The sequence below is a fragment of the Lynx rufus genome, unplaced genomic scaffold, assembly GCF_022079265.1.
Source record: "Lynx rufus isolate CCGP_SWC_20201006 ecotype Redwood Valley unplaced genomic scaffold, mLynRuf1.p SCAF_28, whole genome shotgun sequence".
Classification (NCBI taxonomy): domain Eukaryota; kingdom Metazoa; phylum Chordata; class Mammalia; order Carnivora; family Felidae; genus Lynx; species Lynx rufus.
Genome location: NW_025814843.1, coordinates 11,251,221 through 11,270,835, shown reverse-complemented (window position 1 = coordinate 11,270,835; position 19,615 = coordinate 11,251,221). Strand labels below are relative to the sequence as shown.

Genomic DNA, 19,615 nt, shown 5'->3' with positions numbered 1-19,615 from the left:
GCCGCCGGACCCCCGCCCCGCTCCCCGCGCCGCCAGGGCTTCCCCGCCTCCCCCCACCCCCCAACGTCCCCTTAACTGCGAGGCCCCGCCCCGTGCGCAGTGACGTCGGACGCCGCTGTCAGCGGGCGCCGGGGGGGGGGGTCGGTGTGGGGGAGAATGGCCGCTGCCGCCGTCACCCGCGGGACCCCGGGAGGTAAGAGCCGGGGCCTCGCGCCCGCCTCTCCGCCCCCGCGCCAGGGGGCGCCGCTCCCGGGCCCGCACGCCGCTCCGCCCGGCTCGCCCCCGCGCCGGCCCCCGTCCTCCTCCCCGCGCCAGGGGGCGCCGCTCCGCGCAGGGCCCCGCGGCGGACCCCGCGCCCCGGCCCCCGCCCCGGCCCCCGCCGCCCCGCGCCCGCCGGGCTCTGTCCCGCGGCGTCCCCGGGGCACCCCTGCGTGAGGGCGGGAGGCGGACCCTCCCACGTCGGGGCTTCTCCGGGGACCCCCGCCCGGGGCCGCTCCGCACCCTGGCAGGCTGCCTGGCCCGGACTGCGCACCTGCGCCCTGGGGCGGAGTCCTTACCCAGACCCGGCTGCCCGGAGCTCTGCCGGCGCGGACCGACCTCCTCCCCTCTCCGCCCCGGACACCTGGCGGAGCCCGCAGCCCCGAGCCCGCGCTGAGAGCATCCTCCCGCTTCCATCTGTGCCCTCGGGAGGGTGGGGGCTCAGGCTGGAGCCCGAGTGGTAGATGGGGTACGGTGGGCCTGGAGGCCGGGGGCAGGCAGAGGCGTTTGGGGAGAGAGCTGGTGGGGGAGGGGTGGGGAGGGCCGTCGGCCTCAGAGTGGAGGATGGGTCGTCCGGAGGGAGGGAAGCTGGGGTCTGGGTACCTGGCCCGGATGGATCCTCCCAGGCCCTGACCAACCTGGAGGAGAGGGCGTAGGTTAGGATCAGTCGTCAGATATGCCCTTCCCCTTGCAAATATCAAATCGAGAAGGAACTCAGGGTGTGTCTTGTAAGGCCTAGCTCTCCAGCGGACTTAGATCTCCCGCCCTGCCCCCAGCGTCCGGGCTGTCGTCTGCCAAACCATCCTCCAAGGACCAGGTGCCCGGAGTCCCACCCCCAGGCCCTGACCCCACTGTAGCCCCAGCCTCCACAAGACACCCCCCCCCTCTCTCACACACACACACACACACACACACACACACACTCACTCTGGGGCCTCTGAAGCGCCACCCCTCCAGCCTTCTCCCCTCCCCCACCCCATTTGTCTCTTCCTGATGATTCTGTCGGAGAGGGGGTGTCTCCCCACTCCTGCTGGTTCCTCTCACGAGGTCTGGAGTCTCCCTCTGCTCGGTTCTGCTCTACTCTCCCATCTCAGTCTAGCCCTTTCCCCTCACCTCTTCATCTTTCCCGGGTACCGCAACCCAGCTCCGCAGCCCTCTCCCGCCTTATTCTCCTCATCCTGGGTCAATGTGGGCCTTCTGCCGTGAACTTGTTCTCTGCCTTCCCAGCACAGACTCCCCCTCCCCCCGGCCTCTCAGGCCGGGGGTGACCTTGCCCCCTGGAGCCCTCAACATGAATACCAAGGACACCACCGAGGTTGCTGGTGAGTACACAGTCTGTGGTGACCCTTGGTTCTTGGATCCCTGCTCTCCTTGTCCTGGTTCCAGATGCTCCCAGGGCTTTGGATCCCGCCCTTTTGCCCTGGGCCGTCACAGAGGTGTCAGAAGCCGCCCTGACAGAAGCCCTTTCTTCTGCTTCCCCCTAGAGAACAGCCACCACCTGAAGATCTTTCTCCCCAAGAAGCTGCTGGAGTGTCTTCCTCGCTGTCCGCTGCTGCCTCCAGAGCGGCTTCGCTGGAATACAAATGAGGTTCTCCAGGGAGCTTGGGGGGAGGAGGACCTCGCAAGGCCTGGTGGGTTGGAGGAAGGCCAGTGGGGGTCTTCCTGTGTCCATGCTCCTCATTGCACAGTATTGCTCTAAGCTCTTTGCGGGTCACGGAGGAGGTGTAAAGACCTGTATCTCGTAGGAGCTTGCTTCTGGGCATGTCCACCTGGGTAAAAATAACAGTTACCACCTACAAAATCTTCCTTACAAACCTAGTACAGTGCTGACCTGTGTTATCTCATCCAGTCCTTGAATGACCCTGTGGGGCAGACACTGTCACCCCTGTGCTGTAGACGAGGCAACTGGTCTACCTTGTGGGGTCTATTTGACCATAGAGCCTCTGCTGTTAATAAAACCGCCACCGGTGTTGGCTCTTTCCGGAGGCACGGCCCTCGTGTTACACCCCTTCTGTACTCCGCACACGCAATACGTTGTGCTGTTTGATCATCACTGACTTAATTCATTAAACGAGGATCATCGGCAAAAAAACGTACGTGGGTGGTGATGTTAAAAGTGTGGGGAAGCTAAGGGCAGCGAGCAGGGCTTTTCGGAGAGGTGGGAAGGGATTTGGCCTATGGGGTGGCTAGGAGATCTAGGCACGTCCGGCCTATAGGATACTGACACGCGGGGGGCGCCTGGGTGGCGCAGTCGGTTAAGCGTCCGACTTCAGCCAGGTCACGATCTCGCGGTCCGTGAGTTCGAGCCCCGCGTCGGGCTCTGGGCTGATGGCTCGGAGCCTGGAGCCTGTTTCCGATTCTGTGTCTCCCTCTCTCTCTGCCCCTCCCCCGTTCATGCTCTGTCTCTCTCTGTCCCAAAAATAAATAAACGTTGAAAAAAAAAAAATTTAAAAAAAAAAAAAAAAAGGATACTGACACGCGGGAGCTGACTGCTCAGGGCACATTCAGAGGAGAGTCGATGGACCGGCCTGGTAGGAGTGGTAGATGGGATATAGGTAAACAGGGAGAGCAGTGACTTGATTCCTGGTCCGAGAGAACCTTGGAGCCGGGTTGAGGAATCCAGAATTCCTGGCCGTGTCGAGCCATTTAGGTTTCTTGAGTCAGAAGAAGACACGAAGATAGGTTTTAGAAAGAGCGAAGTAACAGGGCAGCATGAAGAGTTGATGATGAAGAGATCAGACTTGACCCCAAGGTCAAGGCCCGCATCGAGAGGAGGGAAGGAGAAGTTAGACTCTCGTCTGAGATGAAGCCCGGGGTTCTCGGGAGGTGGTGGTCCCGGTTGGGAGCAGACGTGGGCGCCAGCCCGCCCTGGCCGCCGGAACTCAGGAGAGAGTGGGGCCGAGGGCCAGGAGTGGGAGGCCAGGCTGAGACTCTGCGAAGGGGACACCCACCTGAGCGCCCCCTGTCCTACAGGAAATTGCGTCCTATTTGATCACCTTTGAGAAGCATGACGAGTGGCTGTCCTGTGCCCCAAAGACAAGGTGAGGTTCGTGAGGTGGGGAGTGGCAGGGGGGTCCCAGATCCTGTTTCCAGAACGCAGGGCCAACCCTTCCCTTCCCAGGCCTCAGAACGGCTCCATTATCCTCTACAACCGCAAGAAGGTGAAGTACCGGAAGGATGGTTACCTCTGGAAGAAGCGCAAGGACGGGAAGACCACCCGCGAGGACCACATGAAGCTGAAAGTCCAGGGCATGGAGGTGAGCCGGGTGCCAGCCGTCCGTCCTCGGCCCGGTCCCGGCCATGCTGGGGCCCGGTGACCTGTGTCCCCCTCCCTCCTGCCACCCTTCCCTTCTCACTCACGTGCCACGGCCCCCTCCCCGACCAGCTCTCTGGGATTAGGCTCCTGGGAGGGCATCAGCGCCCACGCCCCTCGCGTCGCCTGGATTCCCTCGGGGGCCTGTGTCCGGAAGCCCTGAGCACAAGTCGCGGCGGCTCCTCTGCCGGGCTGTGCTCTCGCCCTGCCTCCCCATCTCCAGACAGCCCCTCCCCCGCCTCCAGTCTGGGCCTTGTCTGGGTGCTCGGACTGGGAAGGCGCGTGGGGAGCCCCCCGGGGCAGGGGGCGGGGGTGGGCTGGGGAAAGAGGAGCTGCTGGAAAGGTTGGGATTCCCGCAAAGGGACTGAACAGAGGAAGAGTCGGGGAGCAGACTAGCCCTCCCCCCACCCCAGCCTGTCTCCTGGCAGTGTCTCTATGGCTGCTACGTTCACTCTTCCATCGTCCCCACATTCCATCGGCGCTGTTACTGGCTGCTCCAGGTGAGGCCACGGGGCTCAGGGAGCTGGGGGCTGGGAAGAAGGGGGGTAGGGGTGGAGAAAGTCACACGTCGGGGGGGGGCGGTGAGGCCGGGGGCACGCGGGAAGAAGGCCAGGACGAGGAAGCCGAGCCCCCCACGGACCCCGTGGCGCTGTGTGTCTGCCCTGGGCTCCCAGAACCCTGACATCGTGCTTGTGCACTACCTGAACGTCCCAGCCCTGGAGGACTGCGGAAAGGGCTGCAGCCCCATGTTTTGCTCCATCAGCGGCGACCGTCGCGAGTGGCTGAAGTGGCCCCGGGAGGAGCTGCTGGGGCAGCTGAAGCCCATGTGTAAGGCCCGCGGGGGGCTAGGGCGGCACTGCTGGGGGCTGCTGGGGGCGTGCGGACGAGGGCCTCTACACCCGGGAGCCCGGGAGGGTGCTTTTCCGAGGGGCCGCCCGGACTCCCGCCGTGTCCTGAGGTCCGGGAACGCGGAGAGAGGGGGCTGAGGGACATTTGGGAGCTGCGTGTCCGAGCTGCTTTGAGGCAGCTGGCCAGAAGCCTCGGAGCGTGTCAGGTGCTTGGAGAAGCCGGCGGGGCGCTGTGGGGACGGTGTGCGAGCCCCATGGCACCCCCTCCCCGCACCCCACCCCCACCCCCACAGTTCACGGCATCAAGTGGAGCTGTGGGAACGGCACAGAGGAGTTCTCCGTAGAGCAGCTGGTGCAGCAGATCCTGGACAGCCACCCGACCAAGCCCGCACCCCGAACCCACGCCTGCCTCTGCAGCGGAGGCCTCGGTTAGTGACCCCTGGCCCCGGAGCTCCCCCCCCACCAACCCGGCCACGCCGCGCCTCCTCTGGCCGAGGGCTCCCCCGGCCTGCCAGGATTTGCATGAGGATTTGCATGTCTTTTGCATGTCCCAGAAAGCGGGGCCAGAGGAGCAGAGGCCTTCCCGGCTGGCTGCACACGGGCTCCTTTCCCCCGAGTTCCAGCAGCCCTGGCTCCTTCTCTGTCTCCTACTCTTAGCATCTCTGGGCCACCCCAGCCCGGCGGTTGACACCTAGACGGTACCGCCTCGGCTCTGTTCTCTTGTCCTGTTTCTGTGCCTTTACGAGTCTCTCTCAGCTACTCTTCTGCGGGCTCCTGCAGTCCTGTTAATTTGGGGAGAAGGGGCACCGCTTCTGCCTCCCAGTGGCCACAGTCGGTATCACATCTCGTACACCCGCAAAGGGCCAGGAAACGCCCGGAGGCTGCCGGTAAGGGAAGGTGGAGAATGAAGTGTCCTTTCCCTTTTCTCCTCCCACCCTTTTCCGCTGCAGGTTCCGGGAGCCTCACCCACAAATGCAGCAGCACGAAACACCGCATCATCTCTCCCAAAGTGGAGCCCCGAGCTTTAACCCTGACCTCTGTCTCCCACCCCCACCCCCCTGAGCCTGCTCCGCTGATCGCCCCTCTTCCCCCAGAGCTCCCCAAGGCACATACTTCCCCTTCTTCTTCCTCCTCCTCTTCCTCCTCTTCCTCAGGCTTTGCGGAACCCCTAGAGATCAGACCTAGCCCACCCACCTCTCGAGGCGCGTCATCCAGAGGAGGCACTGCAATCCTCCTCCTGACGGGACTGGAGCAGCGCACTGGGGGCTTGACACCCACCAGGCACTTGGCCCCCCAGGCTGACCCCAGGCCTTCCGTGAGCTTGGCTGTGGTTGTAGGATCCGAGCCCCCTGCCCCACCAGCTCCTCCCAGCCCTGCTTTCGACCCCGATCGTTTTCTCAACAGCCCCCAGAGGGGCCAGACCTACGGAGGGGGCCAGGGGGTGAGCCCGGACTTCCCCGAGGCAGAGGCCGCACACACCCCCTGCCCTGCCCTAGAACCCGCTGCTGCCCTGGAGCCCCAGGCGGCTGCTCGGGGTCCCCCTCCACCGCCAGGAGCAGGTGGGAGAAGAGGAAACCGTTTCTTTATTCAAGATGACGGTAGCGGGGAGGAGCTCAAGGCCCAGGGGGCTGCCCCCCCCGCACCTTCACCCCCTCCTTCGCCCCCACCTTCACCTGCCCCCTTGGAGCCAGCAGGCAGGGGAGGCAGAGGGGAGGCCTTGTTTGGAGGAGCTGCTGGGGCCAGCGAACTGGAGCCCTTCGGTCTCTCGTCATTCCCTGACCTCATGGGAGAGCTCATCAGCGACGAGGCTCCAGGCGCCCCTGCCCCAGCCGCCCCGCTCTCTCCTGCTCTTAGCAGCATCACGGACTTCTCCCCAGAGTGGTCCTACCCGGAGGTGAGCCTCAGGCCTCGCTCCCCTATTATTCCTACCCACGCCGCCACTTGGTTTCCCTTGGTTTGTGTGACCGCTCGCTTGTCCCACCCTATTTTCGCTGTCTCTCTAGTTAGCCCTCCCTCCTGCCTTCCCCCCTCTGCGGGCCAGGTGGCGTGGTGTGGGTCCCCCAGGTGCCTGGGGAACTTTGTCCTCTCGGTGACTGTGTCACAGGCGGGGCACTAGGGCGGCCCGGCCTGGAGAGAACATGACGGGGTGTGATGGCAGAGTCTGCCTTCAGCAGTGGAGAAGTCCCGCTCGCTCTCAGCTGCCCCACAGAGGGGAAGGACCGTGGGAGCCTCAGGCAAGGGAAGCAGTGGGTTCCCCGATCTGGGCAGGAGCGTCGGGAGGAGGGACAGGCTAGCTGACCTCGCCCCGCTGCAGCCCGCCCAGTCCGTGTACCCGGAATCTAGCACAGGGCCCCGCCCTGCAGCACTAGTGCCCTCGATGAATGGGTGCACGAGTGAGCACCCCACAGGGTTCCGGTCACACGGCGCCCGGCCTTCTCTCTGCAGGGTGGGGTCAAGGTGCTCATCACAGGTCCCTGGACTGAGGCCGCCGAGCATTACTCCTGTGTCTTTGATCACATCGCGGTGCCAGGCTCACTCGTCCAGCCTGGCGTCTTGCGCTGCTACTGTCCTGGTATGGGGACCAGGGATGGCACGGGGACTGGGGACGGCAGGATAGCACCTGGGCGGTTAGCTTCCAGGAAGTGCTGGGAACGACCCTGTCGGATCTTGAGCCTGAGTCCTGTGTCCCCACAATGGGCAGATGTTCCCCAGGCTTAGGTGTCAGAAGGTCTAGGCTCTGGTCCGAGGAATCTAGTCCTCGGCTCACTGGTGGCCTCGGACAGGTCCGCTCCTTTCTTGGGTCCGTGGCCGCCCCTCCTTTGGGGGCGGGCATTTGCCCTGACGGGTCTCCAGTGTCCATCCAGGCCCTCTGGCTTGGTGAGAGTCAGTCTCTGGTTCCAATCCAGGGAGCATGAGAAGGGAGATGCGTTGGTCTCCTCCAACCTGTCCTGGACCGAAGGACATTGCCTTCTAGATCTGGGCTGTCCGGTATGGTAGCCATCAGCCACATGTGCCTGAGATTAATTAAAATGAAATAAAATATAAAATTCGGCTCCTGCCTCTCGCGAACCACATTTTGAGTGTTCAGTAGCCACACGTGGCTTAGCGCTCCCCCACTGGGCGGTGCAGACACAGAACCTCTCCACCGAGGTGGTCCATCTGCCACCACCTTGCCTCCTTACCGTGCACCCAACAGTCAGCGTTACTGGGACCTCAAGGGCCACCAGAGTGACAGGATGACAGGTTTGCCGTCTGTGAGTGTGTTCCCCCACCCCCACCCCGCAACAGCCTGGTTCAGCGTTGCATGGAAGGAAAAGAGAGATCAGAGAAGCTGGGATCGGGGGTGGTTTTGGCCTCTAGTCTTGGGACCCCGGCCTGGTGGTGTCGTTCTCGAGGCCACAGATGCGGAGAGCCTGGGACACAGCTCTCACTAGACACTGCTGGTGAGCAGTTACATCTTTTCCGCCAGCCTCATCATGGGCTCACGACCTCTGGACTCTGACCTTGGGGGATCAAACTTCTTTGTAAGCGTAGGTGTCTCCTGACCCTCAGCTTCCAGGCCTTGGTGCTGAATAAGAAGCATCTTCCCTGCAGAGTCTGCAGTCCCAGGTGTCTCTGGCTCGTAGGAGGTTTTAAGTTCCTGAATGAACGGAGTGGAGTCCCTTCCCCATCAGGACCAAGGCCACTTAAGCAAGGGTGGAGGGGAGCCGGCTATGAAATGATCATGTGTGGCCTTCACGTGGGGGCCAGAGAAGGAACCAGGGAGAGAGCCCATCTTGCTGACCCTGCCCTCCCCAGCCCATGAGGTGGGGCTGGTGTCTTTGCAGGTGGCGGGGCGGGAGGGGCCCCTTTCCGCCTCTGTGCTCTTTGAGTATCGAGCCCGCCGATTCCTGTCACTGCCTAGTACTCAGCTTGACTGGTTGTCTCTGGACGGTGAGTACTTAGCCCTCCGACCCCTTGGCAGGCCCCACAGCCTTTGAGGACATGCTCCAAACCCCTCAGGACTCCGGTGGCCACCGCCCAGCCCCCAGTTTACCCCCCTTTTCCCAACCCCTGCTTCATTGGTCATCTCTAAATGCAGCAGCCATTGCCCACCCCCCCCCCCCATCTCCTCTTCTCCGGAAACCTCGGAGCCGTCTCTGTCCCAGCTCTTGGCCTGTCCTCTGTCCCAAAGATGGGCTCTAGGCAGGCGAGGCCAAGAGGCGGGAGCAGGGACAGGGTGTGGGGCAGTGCATGTGGGGTGTCCACAAGCGTATGTATACCTATATGTGTATTTAACTTCCTTCCTTAATTTTCTCTCTAGTTGTGAAGATAGGTGGTTGCTGTAAGAAAGTTAGGAATAACAGAAAAGCATGCGGTAGAAAATGAAAATTGCTTGTAATGTTACCACTTGGTGACATTCGCCTTTAATGTACTTTCTTGCACGGACAGAGGCACACATGCTCACGCATATGTGTATCAAGTCTAGACCCACGTGTGTTCCTTATGGGTTATCCCTCCCGTGGCTTCCAGCTGTTCCCCTGCGGCACCTGCTTCTCCTGGTCCTGCAGGTGCCCCTCTCCCCCCACCCGGACTTCCTTCCCTCAGCGCCCTTGCCCCCCAGCCCCCATCTGCCTCACTCTTGGGGGCGGCCCCCCCACAGCCTGGCCTGCTCATGAGTTCCGCCGTGGCTGTTCCTGGCTCTCCTGTGGGGCTCCACCCTCCCCCTGCTCCTTGGACTAGTGTCCTGACTTGCCCCTCTTCTTCCCTTCCTCTTGCTTGTCCGGTGCACCCCTCCGCTCTCCTGCCCTTCCTCTCCTCTCCTTCACCCGGTTTACCCTCCTGCCCCCTCCCTTGTCTTTCTGTTCATTCTCCACTCCCCACCCCCATCACCTCTTCCTTAGTCCCCCTTCTGTCCTGGCATCTCAAGTGGGACCTCCTCAACCTCCACCGTGTCTCTGTGCATGTTTTCCCACGGCCCCGATCCCCTCCCGCCTCCCCTCCTTGTCCTTGTGTGATCTCAGGAGGGGACAGATATAGCTTGGGGTGTGTGCGCGCGCGTGTGTGTGCTTTGTGCACAGGGTGGGGGAGGAAGAGGAGGAATGGACGTGGCCGTCCGTCTCTGTCACCTTCCAGCTCTGCCACCCTCTTTGTGGACAGCTGCCGGGGGACTGGGAGGAGGGGGTGGTGCTTTTTAAATCACAGCCCTTGAGCTCTCTGGGCAGTGGATAAGAGAGAAGAGGGGCCCGGTGTCCTTCAGCCCCAGCATGGGGGACAGAGGTAGCATCTGGGGCAAGGAGAGCTGACGGAATAGTGCGTCTAGAAGGCTGGGGGTGTGTGTGAGTGAGATCTGGGCCGGCTTGGGGCCGCAGGCTGTTTGGGAGTTCCCACCATGTCTGTGTCTCAAAGGACACAGTTCTGGTCCCCGGTCAGTGGGTAGCGTTAAAAGCCCCAGTTTAAGGCCTGCGTCCTGATGGACCGTATTTGGGGCGGGGAGGGTGGGGCAGAGGGGCCGTCGTTCTGGGGGAGAGGAAAGAACGTGAGTCTGCCTCTTCACCCCCAGAGCCTGGGACAGGCCCAGTTGTGTTCGGGGCATCACCCGGACCCTACCCACCGCTCAGCCTCCTCCCGTACCTCTTGCCCCTCAGACAACCAGTTCCGGATGTCCATCCTGGAGCGGCTGGAGCAGATGGAGAAACGGATGGCCGACCTGGCAGCAGCCGGGCAGGCTCCCTGCCGCAGTCCTGCCGTGCCTCCGATTCAGGTACCTGTGTGAGGAGGGAGCTCGGGAGGGTCTTCCCGGAGGAGATGGCTCTCGTGTGTGGCTCTCCCGTCCCCGGCTTCCTCCTCCCTGACGTCACCCCACTCCGGCTCCACCGCGGGGCGGGAGTGGCTATTCTGGGCACCCTCTTGGCACGACGGGCTTCAGACTATTTCTGATCTGAAGAGGGTGGGGGGAGGGGGCCAGGAGAGCAGGGGCCTAAGTCTCCGAGGAAGCAGACGGGGAGAGGACTCTGGGCTCCGAGAGGGAGAAGCCGTCTGCGGGGGAGGAAGCTAACTGGGGGTGGGGGACACCCAGGACCCTAAACCAGGGACACGGATGGCCCAGAGAGCTCTAGGTGGCAGGAAAGCTGGTGCGGGAGGTGTGGGGAGGGCAGGACAGGAAGCGGAGAGGACAGGGGTGGGGTGGCCAGGGCCATCCTGAGCCAGGGGACCAGACGCTCGGGTCCCTGCACAAGGGTATCTGTACTGCAGGACGAAGGCCAGGGACCCGGGTTCGAGGCCCGTGTGGTGGTGTTGGTAGAGAGCATGATCCCTCGCTCCACCTGGAGGGGTCCTGAACGTCTGGCCCACGGAAGCCCCTTCCGGGGCATGAGCCTCCTGCACCTGGCTGCCGCCCAGGGCTACGCCCGTCTCATCGAGACCCTGAGCCAGTGGCGGTGAGCAGGGCAGCGGGCAGGGGGACTGGGGCAGAAGTACCAGGGGACGGAGGAGGGACCAGAGGACCCGGAGCCCCACCAAGAGGGAAGGATCTGCACTCGTGACAGACTCTCAGCCCCTCACATTATGCGTCTCTGACCGTCTTGCTGCACTGACCTCGGTGCTTCTGGACAGCCTGCCCTCCTCCCCCGTTCCTTTGATCCTGATGTGCCTGCTTTGCCCGCTTTTACCGACTGGGCTCGTGTCCCTGTCCCAAACCCTCTAGGAGCGTGGGGACAGGGAGCCTGGACTTAGAGCAAGAGGCTGACCCGCTCAACGTGGACCACTTCTCTTGCACCCCGCTGGTGAGCGTGCGTGGGGCAGCGCGGGCCAGGCGCGTGGCCGTGGGAAAGTGTCGAGGGACGCAGGGAAGGAGCCGGTGGAGCTGGGAACTGAAGACCCGGCCTGGGGAGGAAGGGCCCCGGGCCTCACGTCCACGCTCTCCACCCTCAGATGTGGGCCTGTGCCCTGGGACACCTGGAAGCCGCCGTGCTCCTCTTCCGCTGGAACAGACAGGCGCTGAGCATTCCCGACTCACTGGGCCGGCTGCCTCTGTCCGTGGCACAGTCCCGGGGCCACGTGCGCCTCGCCCGCTGCCTGGAAGAGCTGCAGAGACAGGAAGCTTCGCTGGAGCCCCCACTTGCCCTGTCGCCCCCCTCCTCCAGCCCAGACACTGGTGAGGGTCGCCCCCGATCTAAGAGGCTGTGGGTGGGAGAGCGAGAGGAGGAGCAGGGAAGAGGAGGGGGGGTGGGAAGAACAATCTGGGAGGGGTCATGGAGCTCCTGCTACCCTTGCCTCTCCCCCGTCCTTGCAGGGCTGAGCGGGGTCTCGTCGCCCTCAGAGCTGTCGGATGGCACATTCTCTGTCACATCAGCTTATTCGAGCGCCCCGGACGGTAGTCCTCCCCCCGCTCCTCTGCCAGCCTCAGAGATTCCGATGGAAGAGACTGTTCCAGGCCAACTCTCCACTGGGGCCCCTGAGGCCCCCCTATTCCTCATGGACTGTGAAACCACCAACTCCCAAAGGCCAGCACCCTCACCGCCTCCTCTCCCACCAACCACCGAAGGGGGGACTGCTCCTGAGGAAGCAGACGGCCCACTGGCCGTGGACGTGATCCCGGTACACTGCTCGTGCTCGTGCTCGTGCTCACGGACGGTAAAGGCTAGAAATGGCACGGGGTGGGGGGTGGGGTGGGCGGCAAGACTGAGCAGACGCTGATCATCCCATGAAGCAGAACCTGAGTCTGGCTTCAGTTTGGGAGGAAAGGGCCGTTTACCTTTACTTTGGGACGGGCAAGGCAACCCTTTGCTTAACTCCCGTCAGACCTTGTGACTCAGAAGTCATGAGGTGTCAGAGATCAAAAATTCCAGAGAACAGCCTCAGCTGGAGCTGGGCTGAGAGGTTACCTGCTGGTCCGTGCCGAGATGAGGTTTTGGGGGAAGCAGCCTGACGGAGGGAAGCGGGTGCTGTGTGGAGCAGAGGCTGACAAGCTGGCGGGTGTGGCAGAGATCCGGGGTGGGGACGAGGCTTGCACAGGACAAAAGTGAAGCAAGTCTTGAGACGGGAGCGAACGGAGGAATGAATCTTCGAACCTAGCAGCGCACTTCTCTGCCAAGACCTGGGGAGGTACCCATCTTGGAGAGGCCAACGGACTAACTGGGTACCTAGTACTAGAAGCACAAAATGCTTAAAGTCGGCAGTGCGCCGGCTTCACAGCTAGAGCCATCTGGCAGGGTGTCCGGTAGGTGGCAGGCACCGAGCTCGGGGGGCTGGGGGCTGCAGGCACGGCCGAGCCTGTGGGGAGCACACGTTGGTCAGCTGGCATGAGGCAGGGGGGCCAGCGGGCAGTTGGCCTGAAGGGCAGGTCCTTCATTTGTTCCACTCCTGCAACCCTGTTCGGAGGAGGTCCATCCCGTCCCGTTTTCCACGCCGTCTCAACACAGGGCCATAAACTCAAGTGGGAGCCTGGCAGGCATATGTACATAGTGGCCGAGAAGGACTGGGGAGCAGGGACAGCCATCCCCGAGGCCTATCTGGTGGTGAGGGGAATGATAAGACAGCAAGTGGACGATGGTGACGGCCTTGGCGGGGCAGGAATGTCTGGCGGCTGGGACTGCTCCCGACTCACCGAGCCTCTCCTCTGTGCAGGTGGACATGATCTCACTGGCCAAGCAGATCATTGAAGCCACACCAGAGCGGATTAAACGAGAGGACTTCACGGGGCTGCCCGAGGCTGGAGCACCAATGAGGGAGCGGACAGGGGCTCTGGGGCTCAGCGAGACCATGTCCTGGCTGGCCAGCTACCTGGAGAACGTGGACCATTTCCCCAGCTCAGCCCCGCCCAGGTGACCAGCTCAGGACAGCATGTCCAGATTCGTCAGGGCAAGCAGGGAGCGGGGAGGTCCTTCCCTGGAGCCAGTGCTCCGTTCTGGCGCGGGGCCCCAGCCCCCGAGGAAGAGACTGGTACCGGCTGAGGGGCGTTCAAGTCCCCCTCCGGGCTCTGTGGCTGGACGCACTTCACGGTGGGCCCCAGGACACCCCCTCTCCCTGTCCCTGCAGCGAACTGCCCTTCGAGCGTGGTCGCCTGGCCGTCCCTCCCGCCCCTTCCTGGGCAGAGTTTCTGTCCGCCTCTGCCAGCGGCAAGATGGAGAGCGACTTCGCCCTGCTAACGCTGTCGGATCACGAGCAGCGGGAGCTGTACGAGGCGGCTCGAGTCATCCAGACGGCCTTCCGGAAGTACAAGGTCAGAGGCCCCGGGGTCCCGCGAGATGAATCACAGCAGCCCGAGGTCAGGGGACGCGGTGGGCTCCAGGCTGGAAGTCTGAGGCTTGGTTCTCGCAGGGCCGGAGGCTGAAGGAGCAGCAGGAGGTGGCGGCTGCCGTGATCCAGCGCTGCTACCGGAAGTACAAGCAGGTGAGCCCTTTCTCCCCTGAAAGCACGCCCCACCCCTGAGCGCCCAGAGCGCTGCGGGAGCCCTAACCCCCTTCTCTCTCCACAAGCTGACCTGGATCGCGCTCAAGGTATCAGGCATGAGGTCTGGGTGTGCGCTTGTCCCTGACGAGCCGGCCTCTCCACCAGCGTGTGGATTAGAGACCGGCACCCGCCGAACTTGGGGGCGAACCTCAGGGTGCCGGGGCTCTGTCCCTCCATTTCACCCCCTGTCCCCGCTCCCCGTCCCTGCAGTTTGCGCTGTACAAGAAGATGACCCAGGCGGCCATCCTGATCCAGAGCAAGTTCCGGAGCTACTATGAGCAGAAGCGGTTTCAGCAGAGCCGCCGGGCGGCCGTGCTCATCCAGCAGCACTACCGCTCCTACCGCCGCCGGCCCGCAGGCAGCCTGCCCGCCCGCACCAGGTACGGCCCGCGGACCCCCTCCCCGCCTTCCCCTGCCTCCCCTGCCAGGGTCCAGGGGCTGGGGGCGGGGGCGCCGGCGGGCCACGTCTGCTCATCGCTCCTTTCTTCCAGCAGGGGCTCCTTTCTCACCAAGAAGCAGGACCAGGCAGCCAGGAAGATCATGAGATTCCTGCGGCGCTGCCGGCACAGGTACCCGCGTCCCGGGCCGCCCCCCGCCCCGTTCCCAGCGGCCGGCGTCCTGACCCACTCCCCATCTCCCCGCAGGATGAGGGAACTGAAGCAGAACCAGGAGCTGGAAGGGCTCCCCCAGCCCGGACTGGCCACCTGACCGCCGCGCCGCCTTCCTCACCGCCCCGGGGGCCGCTTCTGGCAGTCTTAACCGAGGCCGGGCCCCCGGCGGGAGGGGAGCCCCCGTCGGCCGCCGTCCCGCTAAGCGGCGGCCGGAACCCTCCCGGGGCCCCCGCCCCGCCCCGCCCCGCTGGGGCGCGCCCCGTCTCTCGGCATCCCCACCCCCCCCCCCGGGCCCGCGCCCCACCTCCCCGCATCTTCAGCCGCGACCTCCGGAGCCCCGCCTGCCCCTGCTCCACGTTTCCCCGCTGCCTGCACCCGCCCCGGCCCCCTCCCGACTTGCCTTATTTATTTGTTGGACGCGTCTCTGAATGTATCCGCCTCGGTCCCGCCCCCGCCGCGCGCCCCCGCCCGACTCCGCATGCCGGCGCGCGTCCCCGTCCCGGGCCGCCCCGCCCCCGAGGGGAGGGGCCTGTACATACTGTAACATACAGAGCAGAGTGAAGAGTCTATTTACGGCGCCGCGGGGAGGGCGGCGCGGCGGGGGCCCCCGGCCGGCTCCACGAGCACTTTCTACTTGTGCATGGGCTTGGTTTCTACGAGTTACCATTAAACATCGCTGCACCAGCCAGCCTCCCGCCTCTGTCTGCGCCGCGCGGGCGGGCGGGCGGAGCCTCGGCGGCGGGGGACAGCGGGCGGGGCGCGGCCGGCGCGGGGCTCTCCGCCTCCGACGTGTTTCCGGCCTTAAAGGCATTTCGCCCTTCCCTTTAAGACGCGCCGCCCCTTCTCAGTCACTCCCAAGATGGCGGACCTACTGGGCTCCATCCTGAGCTCCATGGAGAAGCCACCCAGCCTCGGGGACCAGGAGTCTCGGCGCAAGGCCCGAGGTGAGGACCCCAAATCCGCAACCGCCTTTCTTCGCCCGGTTTTCAGGACCACACTCTCCCCCCTTCGGACGCTGCCGCCGCCTCAACCTTGAAAGACCCCCTCACAGGCCCCTACGGAGACCCCCAGAGTCCCTAAAAGGGCTGCCGGCCCGCCCGCTCTTGTTAGCGGGCGGTGATTGGCTACCTCAAGCCCAGCGCCGCCTCCCGCCTCTTCCCTACTGGCCTTCCGCAGTCCTTGTTTCCAATTCGCCGGCGAGCCCGCCCGTCCGCCGCTGTCGTGCTCTGATTGGCTGGCTGCCTCCAGCCCCTGGGCGTTCCTCGCCCGCCCGCCCGCCCGCCCCGCCCCGCCCGCGGTTCGGGGAGGGGGTGGGGGGCGTGTCCTGCCCGCGAGTCCTGGCAACACCCAGCCGCATTCCGATTGGGTCCAGGGCACGCCCGTCCGCCACCGCTTCGCCTCTATTGGCCAGCTCCACTTAGAGCTCTGCCCACGAAGTCTTGTCCCACCTTCCTCGGGCCCACCCCGCCCCCAGCGCCTCCTATTGGCGGCCGGATCCTTCGGGTGCCCTGCGCCCCCTCCCCGAGCACCTGCCCCGCCGCGTCCCCGCCGCCCCTCCCTCGAGGTCAGCCTCCCAGCCCCCGGCTGCCGGCGGATCGCGCTAGTGACTGGAGGGACAGGGACGCTCCTGCCCCCGAGCGGCTCCCTGCGGGCGGGCTCCTCCGCGCGGGGGCCGGGATCCTGGGGTACCGTCGCGGATCCCGCAGCCCCGAGCGCGCAGGAAATGATCACCCCGCAGTTTGGTAGCCACCTTGCAAAATAATTGTCACGAGGGCAATGACCCAGGGGCCCTGACCCGGTGAGAGGACAGAGCTCGGAGGAGATCGGGGACGTGCGCGAACTGGACACTGGAATTCGTGCTCTCCCTGACTGCCTAGGCGAGGCTCACCAGCGGCAGTTGGTGGACCAGGAAGCTGAAGTGCATAGTGTTAGGTACTCGCTTGAGGTCACAGGGTTACTAAGTGGTAGGGCTTTAAACCTGGCTTTAAACTGGAGTTAAACCTACTCGATTTTTTTTTTTTTTGCCAACATTTTTTTGTTTCTTAACGTTTATTTTTGAGAGAGAGAGAGCATGAGCGGCAGAGGGGCAGAGAGAGAGGGAGACAGAATCTGAAGTGGGCTCCAGGCTCTGAGCTGTCAGCACAGAACCCAACTCAAGGCTCAACCCACGAACCTCGAGATCATGACCTGAGCCGAAGTCGGGCACCTAACCGACTGACCCCTCAGGCGCCCCTGGGCCAACATTCTTAACCTTAATCTTACGCCACTTCCTCAGATGCAGAGGGACCCGTTAGAGAGCTGTCAGTGGTCAAGATAAGATGCACTGATGGCAAAGCCCCTGGGATGAGAGAAAGACCGCCTAGCCTGAGCTATCAGGCCCTGGGGCCACGGAGACAAACGGGATGGGAGGTGAGCAGGGCGCCTGCCCTCCAGCAGCCCAGAGTCTGGCCCGAGAGACAAACACAAAGTTACGTTACGTTCTCAGCAGGTTCTCAGCACCTGCTCTAGTGGCTGTCTGAACCAAATGTGCTTTGGGCCCAGAGGAAGCGGCAACTGTGACTCATGGTGGGTCTCGGTGTGCAAGAGGAGGAGAAGCACTCGAAGCAGAAGGAGCCACAGGTGCAAAGGCCTAGGGTGGCCAGGCAAGCGGGAGGCGGCTCGGGACAGCTGCCGGGATTTGGTCCAAGGAAGTGGAATCAAGGGTGTGAGGGATTTGAGGTGGCCAGAAAGGGGCGGGGGCGCTGAGACCTGAGCTGGGGGAGCTCCTTCGCAGCTCACCTTGGACTTGGATGCCTGCGCTCCCGGAGGAGGAGGGGGCCTGTCCCTCCAGCGTCATCCTGTCCGTAGAAGTGAGAAGTGGGGGTGTCACAAAATATAGGAAGTTAAATAATTTCCCCTTTCTTGCGTAGACGCTGTGACAGGAAGCTCTTGAAGGCCAGGCCCGAATCCGCTCTCCTGACCTCCCCAGCTGTCTCCCGGTTCCTCGCGTGTCGTGGGCATGAAATAAATGTTAATCGGATTCCCCAGCGGGGTTGGGAAACGGGACCTTGCTGTTCCCGCTGCACGGCGGGCTCTTGCAGGGCAAAGCTCGGTCCGTGTCTGTGCCACGGGACCTAGCACAGCGCCACGTACGGAGAACGTACGAACCGACGCTTGGCAGCAGCCCTCCCGCTCTCCCAGCGGGCCCGGGTCCCCTTGGCAGCCTGACGGACTCTCCCCGCCCGTGCCTCCGCCCCTGGCCTCACGCTGCCCTTTCTGCCCCCAGAGCAGGCTGCCCGCCTGAAGAAGCTACAGGAACAAGAAAAACAACAGAAGGTGGAGTTTCGTAAAAGGGTGAGGACAGCTGGAGGTGTCACGGGCAGCTTCAGGGAGGACCTCGGATAAGTTAGACTCGGAAGGTGGAGGACTCAGGTTTCCCCAGATGTCTCCGGGGAGGAGCCTGGGAGCCAGTGGCGTGGAAGCTGGGAAAGGCGTGGGGAGGCGATGGCCCGATGGCCCGGCTAGGGCGAGGGACGCTGGGGCGGAGCGGCCCTCCCATGCCGTCCTTGTCCTTCTCCCAAGATGGAGAAAGAGGTGTCCGATTTCATCCAAGACAGCCGGCAGATCAAGAAAAAGTTCCAGCCGATGAACAAGATCGAGCGAAGCATCCTGTGAGTGTCCCCGGCCTGGGCGGCTGGGCGGGGAAGGGCCAGCGGGGGCCCGTGAGGAGGGGGTGCCGCCCCGCCCCCCCCCCCCCCCCACGGTGCCGCACACTCTCCCCTCCGCCCTCCCTTCCCAGACACGACGTGGTGGAGGTGGCTGGCCTGACGTCCTTCTCCTTCGGGGAAGACGATGAGTGTCGCTACGTCATGATCTTCAAGAAGGTGAAAGGCCCGAGCTCCGCGCTCCCCTGTCTCGTCTTCGGCCTGTGTCCGTCCCCCGGTCCGGGGGAGAGGCCTGGGGTGCCCGTGGACCCTTGACCCCGGCATTCCCCTGTCCCCAGGAGTTCGCGCCCTCGGATGAAGAGCTGGAGTCCTACCGTCGCGGCGAGGAGTGGGACCCCCAGAAAGCCGAGGAGAAGCGCAAGCTGAAGGTGAGCCGCGAGGGGCAGGCCCCGGAGCCTGCGGCCCAGCACCCCGAGTCAGGCCGCCTGAGCGCGGGCCTCCCTCTGCACCCCCAGGAGCTGGCCCAGCGGCAGGAGGAGGAGGCAGCCCAGCAGGGCCCCGTGGTGGTGAGCCCCGCCAGCGACTACAAAGACAAGTACAGCCACCTCATCGGCAAGGGGGCGGCCAAGGACGCGGCCCACATGCTACAGGCCAACAAGACCTATGGCTGTGGTGAGGCCCGGCGGGGCCGGGGCGGGCAGAAGGGAGGGGGGGAGCGCCGGACGGCAGGCAGGGGAGAGGCTGTGATAACGGGGCTCCCACCCTCCTCGCCCCCCAGTGCCCGTGGCCAACAAGAGGGACACGCGCTCCATCGAAGAGGCCATGAACGAGATCCGGGCCAAGAAGCGGCTGCGGCAGAGCGGGGAAGAGCTGCCACCGACGTCCTAGGCGCCCCAGCAACCGGGGCGGGCCGGGGACAGGGGGACAGGCTGCTGCTATTAGGACCCATCCTGGAGCCCCACCTCCGCACCGCCTCCCGTCCGCGGGCACCAGGCCGGGGAGGCGGGTATGTGACTTGTCACTGTCCGCGCTCGGACCCTCGAGTGGTGTGTGTGCGCTTGCGCGTGAGTGTGCGAGTGTGAATGCACAGGTGGGTATTTAACGTGTATTATTCTCCTTTCTCCTCGGAATTTTCTTCCCCACGGGGCTGGGATTACTTTACACTCAGTAAACACTGTTTGACCCAATGTCTTGGTTTGTCTGAACAGGGAAAGGGGGGGGTCCTGGGGAGGAAGGGAATTTTAGGTTGATTAGTGTGACTGCTGTTTGTGTAGACCAAGGATGGCCAGATACTGGCGCTCTCAGGGCAGGGGCGGGGGGGATGGGGGAGGGGGTCCCGAAGAGGTCCGATCTGTGGGGCACGCTCCCTGGAGAGTTTTCACACTCTTACTCCCACACAGCTGCCCCGCGGGTGGGTCACACCCTCGGCCCCGCCCCCCTCCCTTCCCAGAGCTGGTTCCAGTGCCTTCAGTGCCCCTCTGGCTGCGTACGCGGCGCCCCCTTCCCCAG

At 64.0% G+C, this 19,615-nt stretch overlaps 2 protein-coding genes and 1 long non-coding RNA gene across 11 annotated transcripts; 2 read left to right on the top strand and 1 right to left on the bottom strand.

Moving 5' to 3' along the window:
* The first annotated feature begins 112 nt into the window (after positions 1-112).
* Positions 113-15,146, top strand: CAMTA2 (calmodulin binding transcription activator 2). Of its 7 annotated transcripts, XM_047090053.1 has the most exons (22): positions 113-193; positions 1,486-1,580; positions 1,743-1,846; positions 3,232-3,299; positions 3,380-3,515; positions 3,985-4,071; positions 4,246-4,399; positions 4,713-4,847; positions 5,370-6,313; positions 6,865-6,991; positions 8,218-8,352; positions 10,047-10,162; positions 10,654-10,838; positions 11,105-11,183; positions 11,332-11,554; positions 11,693-11,997; positions 13,027-13,223; positions 13,438-13,621; positions 13,720-13,791; positions 14,062-14,231; positions 14,343-14,420; positions 14,496-15,146. In XM_047090053.1, the coding sequence occupies exons 2-22, from the start codon at positions 1,550-1,552 to the stop codon at positions 14,557-14,559; spliced, it is 3,594 nt and encodes a 1,197-aa protein (XP_046946009.1). In that variant the 5' UTR covers positions 113-193; positions 1,486-1,549; the 3' UTR covers positions 14,560-15,146. The 7 variants fall into 7 exon arrangements, with proteins under 7 accessions (XP_046946009.1, XP_046946002.1, XP_046946007.1 ...); XM_047090046.1 differs by lacking the exon at positions 113-193 and having other exon boundaries at positions 828-1,580; XM_047090049.1 differs by lacking the exon at positions 113-193 and having other exon boundaries at positions 829-1,580; positions 4,000-4,071; positions 14,346-14,420.
* On the bottom strand, positions 8,791-17,376 carry LOC124519657 (uncharacterized). Its single transcript, XR_006964165.1, has 3 exons — positions 17,241-17,376; positions 12,285-13,769; positions 8,791-11,484 (listed from the first exon to the last, which is right to left on the bottom strand). It is a non-coding gene; the product is annotated as an uncharacterized LOC124519657 (long non-coding RNA).
* SPAG7 (sperm associated antigen 7) lies at positions 15,247-19,062 on the top strand. Of its 3 annotated transcripts, XM_047090054.1 has the most exons (7): positions 15,300-15,406; positions 17,728-17,795; positions 18,024-18,112; positions 18,241-18,325; positions 18,445-18,534; positions 18,622-18,778; positions 18,885-19,062. In XM_047090054.1, the coding sequence occupies exons 1-7, from the start codon at positions 15,322-15,324 to the stop codon at positions 18,992-18,994; spliced, it is 684 nt and encodes a 227-aa protein (XP_046946010.1). In that variant the 5' UTR covers positions 15,300-15,321; the 3' UTR covers positions 18,995-19,062. The 3 variants fall into 3 exon arrangements, with proteins under 3 accessions (XP_046946011.1, XP_046946012.1, XP_046946010.1); XM_047090055.1 differs by lacking the exons at positions 17,728-17,795; positions 18,024-18,112; positions 18,241-18,325; ... (1 more) ...; positions 18,622-18,778; positions 18,885-19,062 and adding exons at positions 16,738-16,871; positions 16,948-17,081; positions 17,372-17,579 and having other exon boundaries at positions 15,247-15,406; XM_047090056.1 differs by lacking the exons at positions 17,728-17,795; positions 18,024-18,112; positions 18,241-18,325; ... (1 more) ...; positions 18,622-18,778; positions 18,885-19,062 and adding exons at positions 16,738-16,871; positions 16,951-17,081; positions 17,372-17,579 and having other exon boundaries at positions 15,248-15,406.
* Positions 19,063-19,615: the final 553 nt, after the last annotated feature.

Excerpts from the sequence above, each read along its gene's own strand:
- CAMTA2 (XM_047090046.1), top strand. The coding sequence starts at position 1,445 with ATGTGGGCCTTCTGCCGTGAACTTGTTCTCTGCCTTCCCAGCACAGAC. Across the intron at positions 6,314-6,864 it reads CAGAGTGGTCCTACCCGGAG|GGTGGGGTCAAGGTGCTCAT; the intron begins GTGAGCCTCAGG and ends TTCTCTCTGCAG. Across the intron at positions 13,792-14,061 it reads GCTACCGGAAGTACAAGCAG|TTTGCGCTGTACAAGAAGAT; the intron begins GTGAGCCCTTTC and ends CCGTCCCTGCAG.
- SPAG7 (XM_047090054.1), top strand. The coding sequence starts at position 15,322 with ATGGCGGACCTACTGGGCTCCATCCTGAGCTCCATGGAGAAGCCACCC. Across the intron at positions 18,326-18,444 it reads ACGTCATGATCTTCAAGAAG|GAGTTCGCGCCCTCGGATGA; the intron begins GTGAAAGGCCCG and ends CCCTGTCCCCAG. Across the intron at positions 18,535-18,621 it reads AGGAGAAGCGCAAGCTGAAG|GAGCTGGCCCAGCGGCAGGA; the intron begins GTGAGCCGCGAG and ends CTGCACCCCCAG.